Source organism: Dicentrarchus labrax, unplaced genomic scaffold (assembly GCF_905237075.1).
Source record: "Dicentrarchus labrax unplaced genomic scaffold, dlabrax2021, whole genome shotgun sequence".
In the NCBI taxonomy this organism is placed as follows: Eukaryota; Metazoa; Chordata; class Actinopteri; family Moronidae; genus Dicentrarchus; species Dicentrarchus labrax.
In genome coordinates this window covers 17704208-17721274 of record NW_026136721.1, presented here as the reverse complement: position 1 = coordinate 17721274, position 17067 = coordinate 17704208, and the positions used below count along the sequence as shown (strand labels likewise).

Genomic DNA, 17067 nt, shown 5'->3' with positions numbered 1-17067 from the left:
TTTATTTAGGAATTCAGTCATGAGTTTTTAAATGATGTACATAATGACTGTTTCATGTGGTTTCTACGGAAGCCCTTAAGGGCCATGCAATCATACATTTTATTTCCTAAATTTTCCCATGATAACGAATTAATTTTCTCGAGATAACAAAGTTTTATTTTCCCGAGATATTGATATAATTAATTTGAGATCTCGAGATAATGACTGTGATATGATAACTGTGGTCAAGCCAGCTGTTACCCCAATCTCCATGGTCAAATCAGCCGCACTTAAATTTACAGCGTATTCACTTCTGGTTTTCAAAATAAAGGTATTAAGAACAGTAAGCTATAATTCAAACCTACATTTAAAATAAAACATGTTACATTAATCATTTTGTCTATTTATTTTAACATGAATAAATTGTAACACATTTATTACGGCCTATTTTTATTGTAGAATTAGTTATTAATCAATTAAATGCTTTATTATTATTTCCATGACATCTGCCGTCCTCCATAGTTACAGTGAGATATTTATCTTTAATTATAAACAGAATAAGTTATAAAGTAATGGTACTTGACTTGTGCACTTCACTGTTATAATGCTAATCACAGATTTAAAGTGTTGTTTTGTTGTGCCCCGGGGCTATCAACCTGAGTGGGCCGTGCATTAATACCTAATGGTGTGGCCTATATTGTCTGTGTTACAATCCAGCTAACTTTGAGAGCTAGCTTTAAGAGCTTTATTATTATGTTAGTTGTGTTTAATCAAATTGTCACAATCAAGCTGATGCACAGAAAGGGAGTCAGACAGTGTTAGTCCATTATAAGAGTACAGGTTGGTTTCTGGTTGTAAGGGAAAATAATCACTGATATGTTTGTGGTGTACGGATCGGTATTGCATTCACTTGAAAAATTTTTTTTTAAATCATTTTTTCAGTTTTTCTGCCTAATTCCCCCCCGTTTTTCGGAGCATTTTTTTTTCTGAATTATCGAGATACTTCAAACTCCCGCGTGAACCTCCAACCTGCTAGTGACTCCCTATGATGACTCCTGCCCCCACATAAATGACCCATCTTCAACTATCTACCGTACAGGGTCAATTTTGCTATGTATATATTGCTATGTCTAGCAGATCTGAATGGGCCTTCCTTCTGAACAACTGCAAAGTCCTCAGGTGCCTGCATAGAGTCGACAAACTAATGATAATACTATCTATATGACTTAAAGACAGGATTATTTCCCAGTGTCTTAAACCAAGTAAAACTTGATTGAACTAAACAAGCCGGTTATGTTTGTTTCCGTTAAATCGAGCTCTCAATAACGGAATGAATGCGTAAACTTGCACAGAGGGCAGGATGTGGGTGTGATCAATCAGGGCCCAGCAGCAAACATTTGCCCTTAACCCTCAACAGGTTCATCTGACCATGATTGCATGTGCCTTAAGTGGAAGCTGTACTCCTTGAGGGTGTTGTAGCAGTCCTCCACCACCAGAGGGTGCAGCAGAGCAAAACATGTCATGGAGAGAAGTTTGGGAATAAAAGCTGAGTAAAAACTGGAGATATTTTTTTTACCTCATACCTAACTTTATTTAAGTAAAATAACCCCTTATAACTTTTATATTTTCAGACCTGATGGCTCAATGTAAACTGACTCTTTTGAATAACTTGCTTACAATTTGTAGTAAGCCAAAGGCCTTTTTTACAGCAGTTTTGAATTTTGAATGATAGAAAATCGCAGATGTTACTTCAAGTCTTCAAACAGATGTTGGTCTGGATGCTCTGCAGCTCTTTTCAGCTGGTACAGAATCTGTTCAACTGTTCATTAGAGGGGTCTTCTTGATAAATTAAGGGAACTAACATGTTATGCTGATACTGGCTTTTTAACATGGAAGCTGGAAGCAGTAAAAACTTACCTGGAGCAGTAATTACATAAGATAGAGAACACATGGTATGTTAACATAATGGCCTGTGTGTCCCAGAGCAAAATGTCCTGTTTTAAATGTGTAAAATTGTCTGATATATGTCATCTTTAAAATGATTCTGATGGCACAAGTTTTTGTTTCTCATCTATGATTATCTGTCAGAATAACTGAAATAAAAGGATCAATCAATCAATATTATTATTGATTACTGCAAAATTATATCCAAAAATATATATTTGGGAAACTGAATAAAACGTAACTACTAGATACACTTTAAAATAAATTGATATATGGAAATATTCATAACAGAAATAGTAAACACAAAAATCACCTGCAGTATCACATTTAAACAGACAGATAAACATACTCATACACTCTGGACTCATAGAAAGACAAATATAGAGCAAATTAAGCACACAGAAAATAGAAAAACTGAATATACTACTTTTAATTTATGTGGACACAAGTGACAACATTTTAAACAGAGATAATCTGAGGTGAAGATAGAAGTGAATACACTTAAATTTAATAAAAAAACAAAGGCCCATAAAATCACAGAGCAAATCAGTATTCTGTTATTGGAGGATTGCATTGTTACTTGAAATAACCACACTGTCATATGTATCTGAAATTGTGTTCATTCAGTAAGACATTATTATCACATATTAATATGAGCATGCAGTGTGAGGTCACAACTACATGAGCGAGGTTTAAAATCCTTTTTGTCAAACCATAACTTTACATTCGCTGTACAATCAATATTTATAACTTACTGTATACAGTACCTGTGAGTTCTATACTCTTTACAATAGACTTCCCACAGCTTCCCTGTTTTTGAAATGTTAGTAAGGCATGGTATTCTTCTTCAGCTGGCAGAGGGTAACAGAGGAGCCAACACCAAAACCAGCATACAACGGCTCACTGAACTGAGCTTTGAACCTGTGGATAAGCTCCATGGTCTCTGATATTGAGTAAAAGGCCACGGTGTTGCTTGCATAATCCAGGTAAACACCCATTCGTGTGCCTCTAGGGGCATTTGGAAGGTCTCTGTCTACTTTATTGTGCCAGGCAGAGTAGCCTGAGTCTGAGCAGAGGAGACTCCAAGACTTGTCATTGTAGCCCAGCAGACTGTGGGAATTCTTCCCCTTGCGACTGATGCTCTTGTAGGCCACCCCGATGGAGAACTCCCCGCTCCACTCTGCCTCCCAGTAAAATCTGAAACCAGTAAGAGGCTCCTTGCACAGCACCTGGGAGAAGCCATCGAAGCGCTCTGGATGATCGGGGTAAAACTGGACTGTTTTCTTCCGTGTGACCCTCTGGTTCCCGTCTGACATGACCAGCTCTTTATAGACTGTATTTGGATCGAAGGACATCTTGGAGAAGTCTGAGCAAAGACAGCCATACACAAAACACATTTCTTAATAATTTATCTTTGGATCAGGATTAAGAAATAAACATTCATGCATCCATTCGCTTTCCCTCCCTCTCAACAATTAAATATCTGGGGAAATATATGTGTCAAAGTATTCAATCTATTTCTGAGAACAGTGATAGGCTGCGAATAGACTGAACAAGAAACTCACATCTTAAGAAGTCTGTCCTGGTTTTTGGCTCCTGAAAATCAACTCTGGAAGGAACTGTTTGGATATGAAAACATACACACATAAACTGATCAATTTTATTTTATTGTTTATTTTTAAATGAATCAAAAGTGAAATACACAATTATACAAAATAAAAATAAAAAGACACTTCAAATAAACGGGGGAATTGAACCAGTGACCCTCTGATTCCTAGAAAACCCACTTTACCAACTGAGCCACAGCGACCCCCAAAATCAGTTGACAGACACTTACCTTTAAGCCGTTTGTCTCCATTTCTTGGCAAAAGTATGTACACAGGGGTTTCACTAACTGTTGAAGATGATACCGCAGGTTAGTGTGTTACTGGCCCACTTTACGGTATTCACAGTATAAAGATATTTTGTAAAAGTTATTTACTTGACACAAACCTGTCTTGGAGATTTTGCTCAATTCCTTCTTGCAGATTTCGTCTAGATTTTCCTTCATCTCTGTGGCTGTCTTGCTCATCTCTCCAAAGGAGAACTGAGGGTTGATGAGCACTTTGGGTACCATGGCCTCAGGAGGGACACACAGGGTTGGAAAATTCTGTTCAACAAGAGACAGGAGCTCTATAATCCGGTCAACAAGTCAGAAACACAGGCTGAAAAGTAGCCTCACCTGACCAAAAGAACATAAACAATATTTACAGGTGGTATTGCCTTGATTTACTCAACACTACAGTTATTATTATCTGCTATTTAAATTATGGAGTGGGTAAAACATTTTACATGTGACAGGAACATGTGAATACATTATCACCTAAAACATCCTAAAATACCTTAACATTCCAACAGGGCTACATAACATAAGAAGTATTATGATTGCTCTGTATGAACCTGCAGAAAGTGAATGTTGTCCTCTGTTTCAAGGATCTGCCGTAGCTCTGCATCTCTGCGCTGCAGCTCCTGTATCTCCTGCTCCAGACGGTCCACGTACCCCTCAGCCTGTGACATCGCTGACTGCATGTTGGCCATTATCATCTGATTTATTTCAGCTTTCCAGCGCTCCACAGCCTGCAGCATTTCATGGAATGTCTTATCGCTTTCTGTCTGTGCTCGCTGGGCACAACTCTGAAAGGTGAAATCAGTTTGTCAGAGGTTTTAGAAAAGGTGGGGGTATGTTAGTCTATTTGACACCACCACCAGATGGTGTCATTTTCCTCTCTAATTCTGTTCATACTTGGCATTAACATAGACAAGATGGTTGCAAAATACCTCTGGTCATATTTTATCTTCTCCGAAATACACGATAACACATTGCATCTTAAAATGTATGGACACAATTATTTATGTTTGCTTCAGCGATGTCTGATCTTACTTTGAGGACATCCACATTATGTTTGAGCTCCTGTAGCTCCTTCATCCTCTCCTGAATGATGTGCTGCACTTCAGACTGGGTGACCACAAGGACTTTCTGTTGGAAGAACATGACAGTAACAGTCTGGCATTTTGGATGTAGCTCTGGTAATCGAGTTCTTCTCTCCACCAAAACTCAACATTCATGAATTCAGATACTGTTTTGAAACATTTAAGGGGTTTTTAAATGGCCTCCAAGCAAACAATTCAGACTGACTTGTTTTTCGATGCGCTCCTCTTCTGCTGAGGTAATGTTGTGACTGCGGTGCTCTCTGACAGTACACAGCACACAGATACACATCTGGTCAGAGCGACAAAACAGTTCCAGGCCTTTCTCATGCTGAGGACAGATCTTCCTGTCCAGGTGGCCAGTCTCATCCACAAGCTTGTGCCTCTTGAAGGTGGATGACTCATAATGCGGTTTGACGTGTGTTTCGCAGTAGTAGGCCAGGCACATGAGGCACGACTTGACAGCCTTGTTGCGACGGCCAACACAGAAGTCACAGAAGGACTCCCGGTGCATGTAGGGGAAAGGTGTGAGCTCCGGACGCTGCCGCCGTGGCTCGTTGTTTACGTCAGGTAGATTGCGTCTCAGCACAGGCCTTGGGGTGAAGGTTGCACGGCACTGTGGGCAGCTGTACACACCCATGTGGTCAAACTGGTCCCAGTAGATCTTGATGCACTCCAGGCAGTAGGTGTCACCACAGGGGATGGTGACTGGATCTCTCAGTGTGTCCGCACACAGTGGACAGTAATCCTCTGGTGGTAAAGGGAAGCTAGACTCAGCCATGATGATGTTGGATGAGACAAAAATGGAATGGACTCTGGATCAGAATAGTCAGTTTGTGTTAATAAGTGAGTCTAGTCTAGTCAAGTACTGTCAGTCAGAATGAGGTCCAGAGAGAGTCCAACCACAGGCTCCTGTGATCCTACAACTCCTTTTCAAACCAAAAACAATGCTATTCTCTGGTGATATTTAAAGGAAAGACTTTGTTTCTACTGTAAGCACTCAGGTGATGTCTTCCCACAGCATCTGAGTGAAAGTACTTAGGTCTGCAACCCTGACGGAATCTGCTTAACAAGCAGGAATTTCTGGTGAACTCAGCCAGTAAGGTCAAGTTGTCAGCAAAACAAAAACTAATCTAGACTAGAACATGAACGAATAAATGCCATTTAAAGAAGAGTCAACACATCATCGGAATTTATCCCTTGATACAGCTGTCTGTGTTGACATTAATGTTTTTTAAATTTACAAAACAAGGTTTCCTCGTAACATCAAATGTCAGCACAGTGTTAAGCAATTGCACAATACACAAAGACACAGATACCAATCAGTAGTTTGTACAGGGAAGAGCTCCACTATCTACTGTTGTTTTACATTAATTTCCCCCTAAAACCAACATTCATCATGGGTGAGGAATTTGCTATTCTGGTTTGCATTTCCAAGTGGGAAAGATTTAGTCCTTCACACCCTTTAGCTTTTCATTTGACTGAGCACTGAGTTTCATGATGGTGCGTGATGTCAAAACAACGTGTGTTTATCCTGTGAACAAAACACTGCGTCAGTATGTGGGTACCCAGAGGAGCACACTGAAAGAATGAAAAACAATGCAAGGTAAAAACACTGCAGTACAAGAGGACATTGCTGACAAAATTATATAAATGAGCACTCACAGGTGTGGAAAATACATCTCGGTCACATGACTAGTTATCAGTCTTTTTCTTTTCTTCTTTTTGCAAAGTGTTTTACTGTTTTTACAACATAATAATATTACCCATAATTCATTATGCAAAAAAAAAATGGCCTGATTAATATTACAGAGTCACAAGCTAAATACCTAGGACAGATATAGGACCTGTAGGTACCTATATAGCTTTATTTAAACTGGGCCAATGCCAGCTGCTGGCATAGGCAATATATTAAATCCAAGGGGCGCCAGGGAAAAAAGGAGGTTGAGTCAGGTTAGGGTTAGATCTTCCCTACAATTCGTATATAATAATTTGGATGTTGTTTATTAGTAATTAGAGTACTGACTGTTTTTGCCTACTGAGTTTCCCCCAATTGATGTGATTGCCTGTTATTCAAGTCTGCCCCAGTTATTTTCATTTCCTTTTATTCTGAATAATTCAACAAAATATCTTTTCATTCAAAGGCTGTCAAATAACGGCTGTCATAACCCTCAGAAATAATGACATTACAGGTGATAGTACCATTAGACCCCATCCTTATTTGATCTGTTGGATTACAATCAAATATATGAGGCAAGACAGTTTATCAGCCACTAGAGGGCACACTTATTCCTGTAACCCAAGGACTTTTGATCAGATAAACTCTCTTGTGGTTTTGTTCTCCTCAGGTGAAAGAGGTCACAGTAAGCTTTGTCATGTTGCTGCTAAACTGCTTACACTTGTGTCCAAAGATCATTCACCTTTATTGACTATATACTTATAGCTGTTCAAATTCAAAATCTATTGTATCTTATATTATGAAGGAACAGTGACAGTTTCATCACTGGTGGCTGAACATCACCATTATAAATAAAAACATACATTTTAACTTGTGACAATATTTAACTATATGATTTGTACCCATATTATAAAGTGTTATCTTGTGCACAATGTTACCTAATTTTCACCATTGTAAGTGTGAACAATAATATAGAAATGGCTAGGGATGAATCACAGTGAAAATGTACAATTCATGGAAATAATGCAGTATTAAGTATAACAGTAGGTTCATGTACTAAATTGTTGAGTATTTTTTAAACCACAGAGCACTTTTGGCACATACACGATTATCAGAATGATCCCACTCTCACCAGTGTGTAAAGACTTCTGCTCTGTGTGCCTGGTCTGACATTCAGTTTGATTGATATGAGGCTGTGAGATGGGATAATCTCTCCTGTAATGTGTTAGCTTTACATTGGCAGTGTTCTTTGTTCTGTGAAGGGCCGCTCTTGTCTTTGTCCAGACAAGAGGGCTCTTGTGACAATGACCGTAAGAGAGAAAGCAAGAAGGTGGAGAGCAATGGAGAGCGGGTATGACAGATAGCAGTAAGCTCAGTTTATAGAAAGGGGTAAGAACTTTATTTATGTAGCACCTACCCCAATAACATGAGTTACAGACTAAATATCAGAAGATACATAGCACAAATTAATGGAATAATGATGAAATAAAATAAACAGATAGTGATAAATTCCACAAAAGCAAGTCTGTACACAGGGGTGAGGAGCTAATGAGACTGAATAGACACAAGAGAGGCTGAGTGCCCATGATGTCATTGACTGTGCTGGTCGGTACTCTCTCCCTCCTCCCTCCCCCTTTCCTCTCTCCTACTGCCTCTCTGTATCTCTCCATCTCTGTCGTCACTGTGAGAGAGTCTGGGAGTGGCAGGAAGGAGGAGAGGCAGAGGAGAAAGAGGAAGAAAGAGGAGGAGGAGGAGAAAGAAGAGGTTGAGCAGCTGAACACGAATCAGGATTTTCCTGAATATTTACAGAGCATCCTTCCATTTACGGCAGCAGGTACACTTTACTCTCTCTTTTTCAGCGACACCATGCCGTAGCACCTGCTATGACAAAGGAGCAATGGAAACAGCATCTGAAAACAAGCCTTAGGACTGGACATTGAACATTGCCATAACTAGATTGCTTATTCCATCCTCCATGTCCCCTTTTTTTTTTTATTTATGTGGACATTTTTAGATGCAACAGTACATTTTAGCATGCAATTTTCCTAAACAGATTCAATATTATTGTACATATATAATACATGTTGCCATACAGAAATGCAATCTACAATGTTATTTATATGTGCTATTTGTTTTTTGTCATGCACCTCCGTACATCATTACCTTTTAGTAAATATCAATTAAGTGATAGAGAAGTGTGTGTTGGTGTGCGCTTGTGTGTGTGAGAAAGAAAGAGATGGAGTAGAAGAGGAGAGGAGAAAGAGAAGAGGCATGTTAGTTCATTCACTGTAGATTGAACAGCAGAGCAGCCATTTGGCAACTGAGCTGATTAAATTAAATTGGTGCAAGAGCAGCCTGAGTAACACAAACATAATGATGGATGTGCAAGAGTCTATGTGTGTTTTTGTGTGCGTCCACTCAGACTGACCATGACAGCAGCCGTTTCTTGGCAGGCCAAACCTCAATCAGCTAATAGGGTCATTATGAATTAGTTTGAGTTCTTTCATTTCACAAAATGTACATCTATCAAATGAAGTGTGGTTTGGAAAGGCTTTTTCAGGGTTACAACAATGCAAAATTATCAGTTTGTGTCTGCATGTGAACCTGTGTCAACAAACTCTTGACTGTTTGCATACACACTAACCAGAAATGCATGTGTATCTGTCAGTATGGCTGAAGGCTCAGTGTCTGTAGCAGAGGTGGAGACCTCCTTCCAGAAGTTTGCAGTCCATGGAGACACTAAGGCCACAGGAAAGGAGATGAACGGCAAGAACTTTGTAAAGATCTGCAAAGACTGCCACATCATCGACGGCAAGAATGTCACCACTACGGATGTTGACATTGTTTTCAGCAAAGTCAAGTAAGATTTTTTTTCAGCCTCAATCTTCCACGGCTATGATATTCATAACGCAGCAACCCAGTCACAGTGTAACAAACGGCAAAGAAACACAGTAAACTCATTGTCAGCTGTTGCAGAGGACATCAATATTACCTGTACAAAACAATGGAGAGTCAGTATTCATTGTTTGCTTATTAAAACAAATTCATGCTTATCAGCAAATCTTTGCGTCCTAAGATTAGCTATTAGCACGAATTGTAGTACATAGCAAACTACAGCTTTATTGAGGCCATTACTTTTGATTGGTCATAAAAAAAAGGACAAATGACATTGCATTGACCCCATGATACTAGATGAAAATCTTATGATCAACAAAGTCATTTCGTCCTCTGGAAATTTCACAGGCAATTCATACAATATTGTGTTCACTAAAAACCCCAAATGCCAACCTCGTAGTGGTCCTAGGTAGGTAAGATTGATCCTCTTGGGAACATAAATGTCTGTACAGAATTTCATGGCAATGCATGTAATAGTTGTTGAGATATTTTGGTCTGAACACCGTGTGTTTCCTCAGGGCAAAGTCAGCTCGTGTCATCACATTTGAGCAATTCGACCAGGCCCTGACAGAGTTGGCTCCCAAACGTTTTAAAGGCAAAAGCAAAGAGGAGGCACTTCAGCAGCTCTATGGTCTCATTGTTGGTAAGGAGCCTACCAACTTGGGAGTCACTGTGAGTATTTTATCAGTTATAACTATAACACTCTGACCTTTCACTGCCCTCAAGCACGCAACATGTTATGTTAAGTTATAGTTCATAGTCCACTACCACAGGTGGTAAATTACTACTTTTACTCTTTAAAATGGATAAGATAATGCAGAGAATACTGGGTTAATAACATAGAGTGACTTCCATCTTGAGTGAAGTTAATAAAAATCTGTTAACATATCTTTTTGTTTTATTGACTAAATCTGGTCTTTGTCCCATGGCCATTGTTTAGCCCAAAATTGAAAATGTGACCATGGGGGTGTATTAGAGTCTACCACAATGTCATTACTGATCCTACCACTGGATGGTGCCAATTTTGTTTTAAATCCAACGCATTGTGGCTTTTAAAAGGACACTTTTTACAGTATAAATCATTTTTTTTTTTTTTACAGAGATAATTCATAGAAGTACTGGTAAAAATAAATAATTGAGTGATTATGAAGTAAGCAGAAGGGATGAAACACATGTGTTTCTGTATGTTGAAGTGAGCTTACTGCCTGTTTGCTATATCAGCACAATTTTCTCTGTAAATTTGATCTTCTGTTGTTTTTAGAAAGTGGCAAAGGCACCAGCAGTGGACAGACTGACCGATACCGCCAAATACACCGGAGCGCACAAGGAGCGGTTCGACGTGTCAGGCAAAGGAAAAGGAAAGGCCGGGCGCGAGGACATCCCAGACTCCAGTGGCTATGTGGCAGCTTACAAGGGCAGCGGCACTTACGAGGAAAAAGTAAAAGAAGCATAATTCTGCTGACAGATTATGAAAACTTTGTTTCACCAACAACTTTTTAACAATTAGGATTGTTAGAAAAAAATGACAAAAATTAATTGGCTCTTCTATTTTTGAAGGCAAAACACTATATACTGTATACTGTATATAATTAGCATTCACCACACTTTTAATTAAGAACAAACGAAAAAAAAACATGTAATTGGAGTTTCAAGGTTTTCATAAGTGACAACCAGGATAGGAATTAAAGAAAGAATTTCCTGAAAATAATCCAAAGATAACAAAAATACTTAGCTGCAGTAAGTATAGAATGTTCTATGGGTCGTATGAACAACTGATAGTAGCCAAGCATGTTTTAAAGAAACTCACTCTGCTTTGTAGTATAGCTTAACGCTGTGCCTCACCGATGTAGCCGCTAGCGTGAATGCTCTGATATACAGTAATGTGCTGCTACTCTCAGTTACCTTGATGCAATGGCTGATAATTTAGCTGGCTTTAAGAAATGACACATTAGACACTCCCTCACTTACTAAGCTTATCGTTTTATATTTCAGTGCCTTTTATTTATACATGACCAATCAGTGCCCATTATAATACTTTTTCAAATACAGTATGTAGAAAAATATAAAAAGCGGTGAAGAACACAATGATACTGTAGTGCTGAAGCTACAGTACAAGATACTCTCATTATCCATTATTTCTTCCTTACTAACAACATTATTTGCTTATAATGTATTCTTTCATGCTGTTTTATTTTGTCCCAGGTTGAACAAATTAAGAATTAAAGGCTGGAAAATGCATTTAAATAGAAGTGAATGTAAAGATTTAAATAGATGTCCGACAATGCACTGAAATAACAGTTTAACTTGGATATATATTATTATTTATAATACTTCATGTAATTTAAAATTTGTGAAAGTAACGTGTGTGATGTTGCAGTGTAGCATCATAGGAGAAGAAAAGTTTAATTATTTTTTGAGAAAAATTTGTAAGAGTTTACATTATAATCTTCTCAAAATCAACTTTTAGACCCTAACACTAGCTTTAACAGACACAGTGCTGTGTGGTATCTAAGCAGTTGTACAATTTAATCAGTGTGATACACAATGTACATACTTGTTTGTTGCAACCATGCTACCTATATAGACTTCTTTTTTTTTTTTAATGACAACAATCTGTCACACATTTTGCTTAATGAGAATATATAACATGGTAGGCCTACAAGAAAGACCTGAAAAAAATCTGTCTGGTGGATTTAATACAATGAAGGTTAAAGATAATAACCCTCATCTATGCCTTGCTGATTTCAAGAAATATCTGGGTTACAATTTCACAACAAAAAGAATCCTTGTAGAACAATAAACACTCATCCTCTTCCTGGACCCTCCTTGTAATGTGACACTGATGGTATTTATGGAACCATTATAACAGTGCTTATTGTATGGTGCACATGTTTTAAGATCACTTTCTTCACACTATAGACCTGAGCTGATAAGCATCATCTGGGTTTTGTGTGGATACTGTCATTGAATTTCATAATTCAAAGCCTGTATTCTCTGCATTGCCACGCTCAACTCTAATCACTGAGATCTTGTCATATAATGAATAAATAATCCAATAAATAATGCTGTAGTAGAACTCTTGTGGAGTAATCATTTTTGTCCCCCCCCATCTATTCAAATTCATTACTCTGAAGTGAAAATTTGGGTAACCTTTTAAATATTTGTTATTTACACATCCAGCATGTTTGGAGCAACATTATCAGTAATTTGGAGCCTGATCAATGTGATGTCTAGTATTCAAATATTAACTCTTCTGTGTATGGGAAGTATACACAAGTTAAGTTAAAAAAAACATTTTACTCTGATAAAAGGGTACAGTCTGTATTTTGTTTAATAATTAATGTTAATTTAGATAAGTAATTTCATTGAATAAGTGAACAAGTTAATTGATAAAAAAGTTCAGCTCATAATCATTCCTTTAATTCCTGTTGATTCTAGTATGATATTATGTAAAAAGCAACAATGTGAAAGCATGTTATTGTTTCTTTAAGAGAAATAGGGCTTTAATAGCTCATTTTGTGCTCATTAAGGTGAATTTTTTGTTTTTTGTTCAGTTGAGGCTCAAGCACGGTTTTCTTACCGTAGTACAGTTTGCTGATTAGGGGAGCTTCATTTTGAACACTCCTATAAGAAGATACTACAAAACTTAGTTTTTTTATCATTTTTTACATCAGAGTCTTGTGGAAGTGCATGTACACGAGTTAAGACAAGACAATCTGAGCTGCAACTCCCCTCAGTGTGTCTTGCTTTTTATCTCTGTTCATCGTTAACTGTGTCTATTATTTGGTGATGGACAGCCAGTTTGTAGAGAACAACTCCCTGATGAATGTGGAGATGATGCAGATAAAAGCGTTGAGAGTGAACCAAGACAGTAAAGTTGCCTGATTTAAACTAAGGCCTTCTTTGACCCAGTGTCATCAGTTTCAGGGACAGGTGCAGAGGGATAATGCAGCAGGCTTATCATAAACAACAAACTGAAAGATCCTATCAGCCAACCTGATACCTTTGACCTAATAACCAACACACAGGCTCTGTAAGATACAATCTTTAGGAGATTTTGATATACACTGGGGAGTTTATCAGGACAGTCGCTGCTGAAACATGCCATCACAGGTGAAATGAGCACAGGGTTGAAAGTGTGTATGGGAGGGGAATAAGTTAGTGAAATAGACCGTTCATAGATTGGAGGGTGTGAGCTGTCAGTTGAGTGGACACAGAGATCTCTCCACCCACTTGGAGATTAAAATGCCATGAAAGGGAACATCTCTTACAAACGGTCATCGTGTATACTACTGCAAGACCTCAAATTCTTCACAATTTGCATTTTTTAAAAATCTTTTATTGTTCATCACAATTACTGCTGGCTCAACTATATGATTTCAAGTGGATACATATTGAAGAGGAGATTCTTTGTTGGACTGCAGTGAGTCAAGACATTTTTTATTCAAATGAGACAAATACAAAGCCAAATGGAAATGTTCTTACAAGCCATTGTTGGAGCAGGTTTATGCAAGTTAATATTGTAACATTAAAACAACTGGATTTTAGTCTTTTTTTTCAGTTTGTTTGCATCATTTTGCAAATCTGGATACAGTTTGTCCAGTTTATTAAATTATTATTTATTTTAAATTTCTGGTATTCCCTAAATTGTAATCATTTCCACAGTAGAACATAATCCCAAAATAGTGTTCACCACTGTAATCAAACTAAACTTTATTAACAACTGAAACATGGTTGGTAAGAGCATTTTACTAGAGACAGGGAGACCATTGTTCTTTTTTTTTGAATGTGTGAAATATTTTTGTAAGTTAACCCCACTGTAGGTAGGAACAAACAATAAGATAAAACAAAAAATGAAAATAACTTTTTTTATTGACTTGAATTAAACATTTTTCATTCAGGACATCAAATTTCAGGTTACTCCTACATTGTCTTTGGCGTTATAAAATAAAATTGACTGTGAAGAAATACTTTCATCAGTGTTCATTCTGATGAAATACTCTGTCTGCAGATATGTCCTTGTGTTTTGAGATGAGAGTTACAACATGCTCTCTGTTCATCTTGGGCCTGCTGTGGGACAGTGTGAGAGCTGAAAATACTCTCAGCAGCCTACGAGCAACAGCAGGTAAACTAAACTGTTATTCAACTATTATTCAACTTCACATTGACAAAAACTATTTGGGGTTAACAAGGCATTTTGGTCAAGAAGATATGTTGTTGATAGGTGATAAAAATACTTGTTTAGATGTGAGCTGGCCAACCAATGGTTCAGACAAAGAAAAAAAGAGGATCATTATATTGTGTGTGGACTTTAATATTACATACAATTTCTCCAGTGAGAACTCTTTAAATCATAATGTGATGCAAAAATATTTGTCATTATTCTACCATCAAACTAACTCAAAACACGCATAAATCTCTTTCAAATTTGGAATATGAAATGTGTTGATCCAGCTCTATCCAATTTGTATTTTAACCAAATAAAAAACAGCAGCTGATTTCAAGGTCTGTAACGCTTCTTTCCTCTCCTTCGTTCCACATTTGCAGTAGCGTGGGAGGGGGAGCTGCCGTGCAGAAAGTGGGACTGTGAGTGTGCATTTAAGCGCCAGCGAGGCTGCTGCTGTGCTGCCCCTGAGCTCCAAGAAGTGGAGGATCAAATCTTTGTGAGGGTGATGAACCTGTTGACAGACATGTCCCAGCTGGATGACAGCATCCTCGAAGTCATAGGTATTCTGGAATATGCACACTGGTATAAATAGTCCACAGAATCAAGCAAAACTGGATGTTGAAACATCTACAATGCCAACTGATCAAACTCCATTTGGTGATTAAAAGCTCCAGAATAGCTTGACTCAAAGTGAGATTGTTCTGTCTTCTGCTGAAGACACATGAAGATAATAACATGAGTGTTTGTTTCCTTCCCTGTTCTTCTGTCTCAGGAGGGATAAGGGTTGCGTTTACAGCTTCCATGAGTCACAGAACAAACTGCTTTGGACCTTTCACCAGGAACAGCCCCATCCCGTATGATGTTATCACCCTAAACCATGGAAGTGGATATAACCCTGCTTTGGGTAAGTGATCAAAAGTGGTAATTTCAACACCAATCGTGATTCATGTGATGGCAGGACATTTTTCAGTATGGTTAGCAATTTTAACCACAAAGGAGCAGTGAAATAAGCTGCTTTATAACAATTAACTAACAGACATGTACAGCACAACTCATCTAGTACTTGACAGATTCAAGGAGAAGAGCTGCTTCATCACATAAATGCATTTTGTGCCGTTTACTGATTTACTTAACTGGAATTGTTTCTCTGTTTAACTTGAACTGACATTTGAAAACATGAAAGTGAAGAGATGGCTTGTACCAATTAAATAAATAAAATAATGTTATTTGTTCCAGGTATATTTACAGCCCCTCGTTCTGGACTGTACTCCTTCTCCTTCTCAGTCTACTCCAAGGTGGGCAAGGAAGGTGAGAGGATGTACTACAAGGTGCAACTCATGAGAAACGGGGAGGTGGTGGCATCCACATGGGAAGACAACAGAGAGGACTCAGAAGACAGCAGCTCTCAGACAGTATTGCTGTCACTGCAGCAGGGAGGCCAGGTCTATGTAGAGCTGCTGAATGGCAGACAGCTATGTGGGATTGCTGAGAGCCTAAACACCTTCTCTGGCTCCTTGATTTACTCCACAAGCAAATAAAGCCAAAATGACACATGAAGTTATAGATGAACATACACAACAATAGATTGAAACACGCTAATGCCTTACTTCTAACTGCACTGTATGGGAATTTTTAGAACTTTAATAAAAAATATGCAAACAAATGCTTGCATACTCTGAGATTTTTATATATATATATATTGCTTAAACAATGGTGAAAGTAGGGGGTGGTGTCTTAAATACAGAATGAGTGGCACCTTGTAAGATAGATCCGCAGTCCAGTGAGTCAACATCCCCAGTTTGACTCTGATCACCCTGATCGAGCCAGCTGGAGGGGGAGTTATAGAGTCTTATTGCAGCAGGCAGAACGGTCCCCTATAGCGCTCCTTAGTGCAACGTGGTTGTAATAGTGTGCTAAAGACGCTTCTCTGCTCTGCCAAAGTGTCATGTAGGGTATGGGAGGGGTTGTCCACAGTGTCCAGGGTGACACAGAAGAGACAAGCCCAAGGCCTTTTAGTCTACTAGAGGGGCTTTTCCATTGGCACTTTTGGCCATGCCAGGACAAACCATGCCACTCTAATATGCGTTTCTGAGCCAGTTTAAACATGTTGAGTTGTGCCAAGTTGGTAAGTACACCATGTGTTACATTATTCATATAGCCCCAAGCCAAATTGTCATACAGTAAGCCATAGCCTACCAGATACACCGTATGCCCTGATCTATTCTCCCAACCACGAGGAGCACAGTGATCAGGAGTCATAGCTGACAAATGTAGTCACCAGGAAGATCAGCACTATACTGTATGTAAAGCCCTTTTCTTGATCAAGTTGGATCCTTTTTCCTTCCCCTAGAGTGGGCTGTTTCAGGGCCCTGAGAACTAATAAGCAGCAGAAAGAGTAGACGATTATGACATTAACAAAAGAGGTTGTGTAAATGAA

General features: G+C 38.4%; 3 protein-coding genes across 3 annotated transcripts; 2 read left to right on the top strand and 1 right to left on the bottom strand.

The window, feature by feature from the left end:
- Nucleotides 1-2335: 2335 nt before the first annotated feature.
- ftr84 (finTRIM family, member 84) lies at nucleotides 2336-5850 on the bottom strand. The gene is made up of 7 exons (XM_051385613.1): nucleotides 5099-5850; nucleotides 4844-4939; nucleotides 4363-4596; nucleotides 3916-4072; nucleotides 3761-3817; nucleotides 3489-3542; nucleotides 2336-3289 (listed from the first exon to the last, which is right to left on the bottom strand). Exons 1-7 carry the CDS (start codon nucleotides 5669-5671, stop codon nucleotides 2748-2750), a joined length of 1713 nt encoding a protein of 570 aa, XP_051241573.1. The 5' UTR covers nucleotides 5672-5850; the 3' UTR covers nucleotides 2336-2747.
- Nucleotides 5851-8250: 2400 nt separating this feature from the next.
- Nucleotides 8251-12539, top strand: tppp2 (tubulin polymerization-promoting protein family member 2). Its single transcript, XM_051385629.1, has 4 exons — nucleotides 8251-8402; nucleotides 9237-9428; nucleotides 9982-10135; nucleotides 10725-12539. Exons 2-4 carry the CDS (start codon nucleotides 9238-9240, stop codon nucleotides 10914-10916), a joined length of 537 nt encoding a protein of 178 aa, XP_051241589.1. The 5' UTR covers nucleotides 8251-8402; nucleotide 9237; the 3' UTR covers nucleotides 10917-12539.
- Nucleotides 12540-13403: 864 nt separating this feature from the next.
- On the top strand, nucleotides 13404-16286 carry LOC127355126 (cerebellin-1-like). Its single transcript, XM_051385628.1, has 5 exons — nucleotides 13404-13886; nucleotides 14475-14588; nucleotides 15011-15190; nucleotides 15403-15534; nucleotides 15867-16286. Exons 2-5 carry the CDS (start codon nucleotides 14477-14479, stop codon nucleotides 16166-16168), a joined length of 726 nt encoding a protein of 241 aa, XP_051241588.1. The 5' UTR covers nucleotides 13404-13886; nucleotides 14475-14476; the 3' UTR covers nucleotides 16169-16286.
- Nucleotides 16287-17067: the final 781 nt, after the last annotated feature.

Coding starts and splice junctions, on each gene's coding strand:
- ftr84 (XM_051385613.1), bottom strand. CDS start 5,671: ATGGCTGAGTCTAGCTTCCCTTTACCACCAGAGGATTACTGTCCACTG. Junction 4,940..5,098: donor AGGAGCGCATCGAAAAACAA/GTCAGTCTGAAT, acceptor TTCTTCCAACAG/AAAGTCCTTGTGGTCACCCA. Junction 4,597..4,843: donor ATAATGTGGATGTCCTCAAA/GTAAGATCAGAC, acceptor TTCACCTTTCAG/AGTTGTGCCCAGCGAGCACA.
- tppp2 (XM_051385629.1), top strand. CDS start 9,238: ATGGCTGAAGGCTCAGTGTCTGTAGCAGAGGTGGAGACCTCCTTCCAG. Junction 9,429..9,981: donor ATTGTTTTCAGCAAAGTCAA/GTAAGATTTTTT, acceptor GTGTTTCCTCAG/GGCAAAGTCAGCTCGTGTCA. Junction 10,136..10,724: donor CTACCAACTTGGGAGTCACT/GTGAGTATTTTA, acceptor TGTTGTTTTTAG/AAAGTGGCAAAGGCACCAGC.
- LOC127355126 (XM_051385628.1), top strand. CDS start 14,477: ATGTCCTTGTGTTTTGAGATGAGAGTTACAACATGCTCTCTGTTCATC. Junction 14,589..15,010: donor CAGCCTACGAGCAACAGCAG/GTAAACTAAACT, acceptor CCACATTTGCAG/TAGCGTGGGAGGGGGAGCTG. Junction 15,191..15,402: donor CAGCATCCTCGAAGTCATAG/GTATTCTGGAAT, acceptor CTTCTGTCTCAG/GAGGGATAAGGGTTGCGTTT.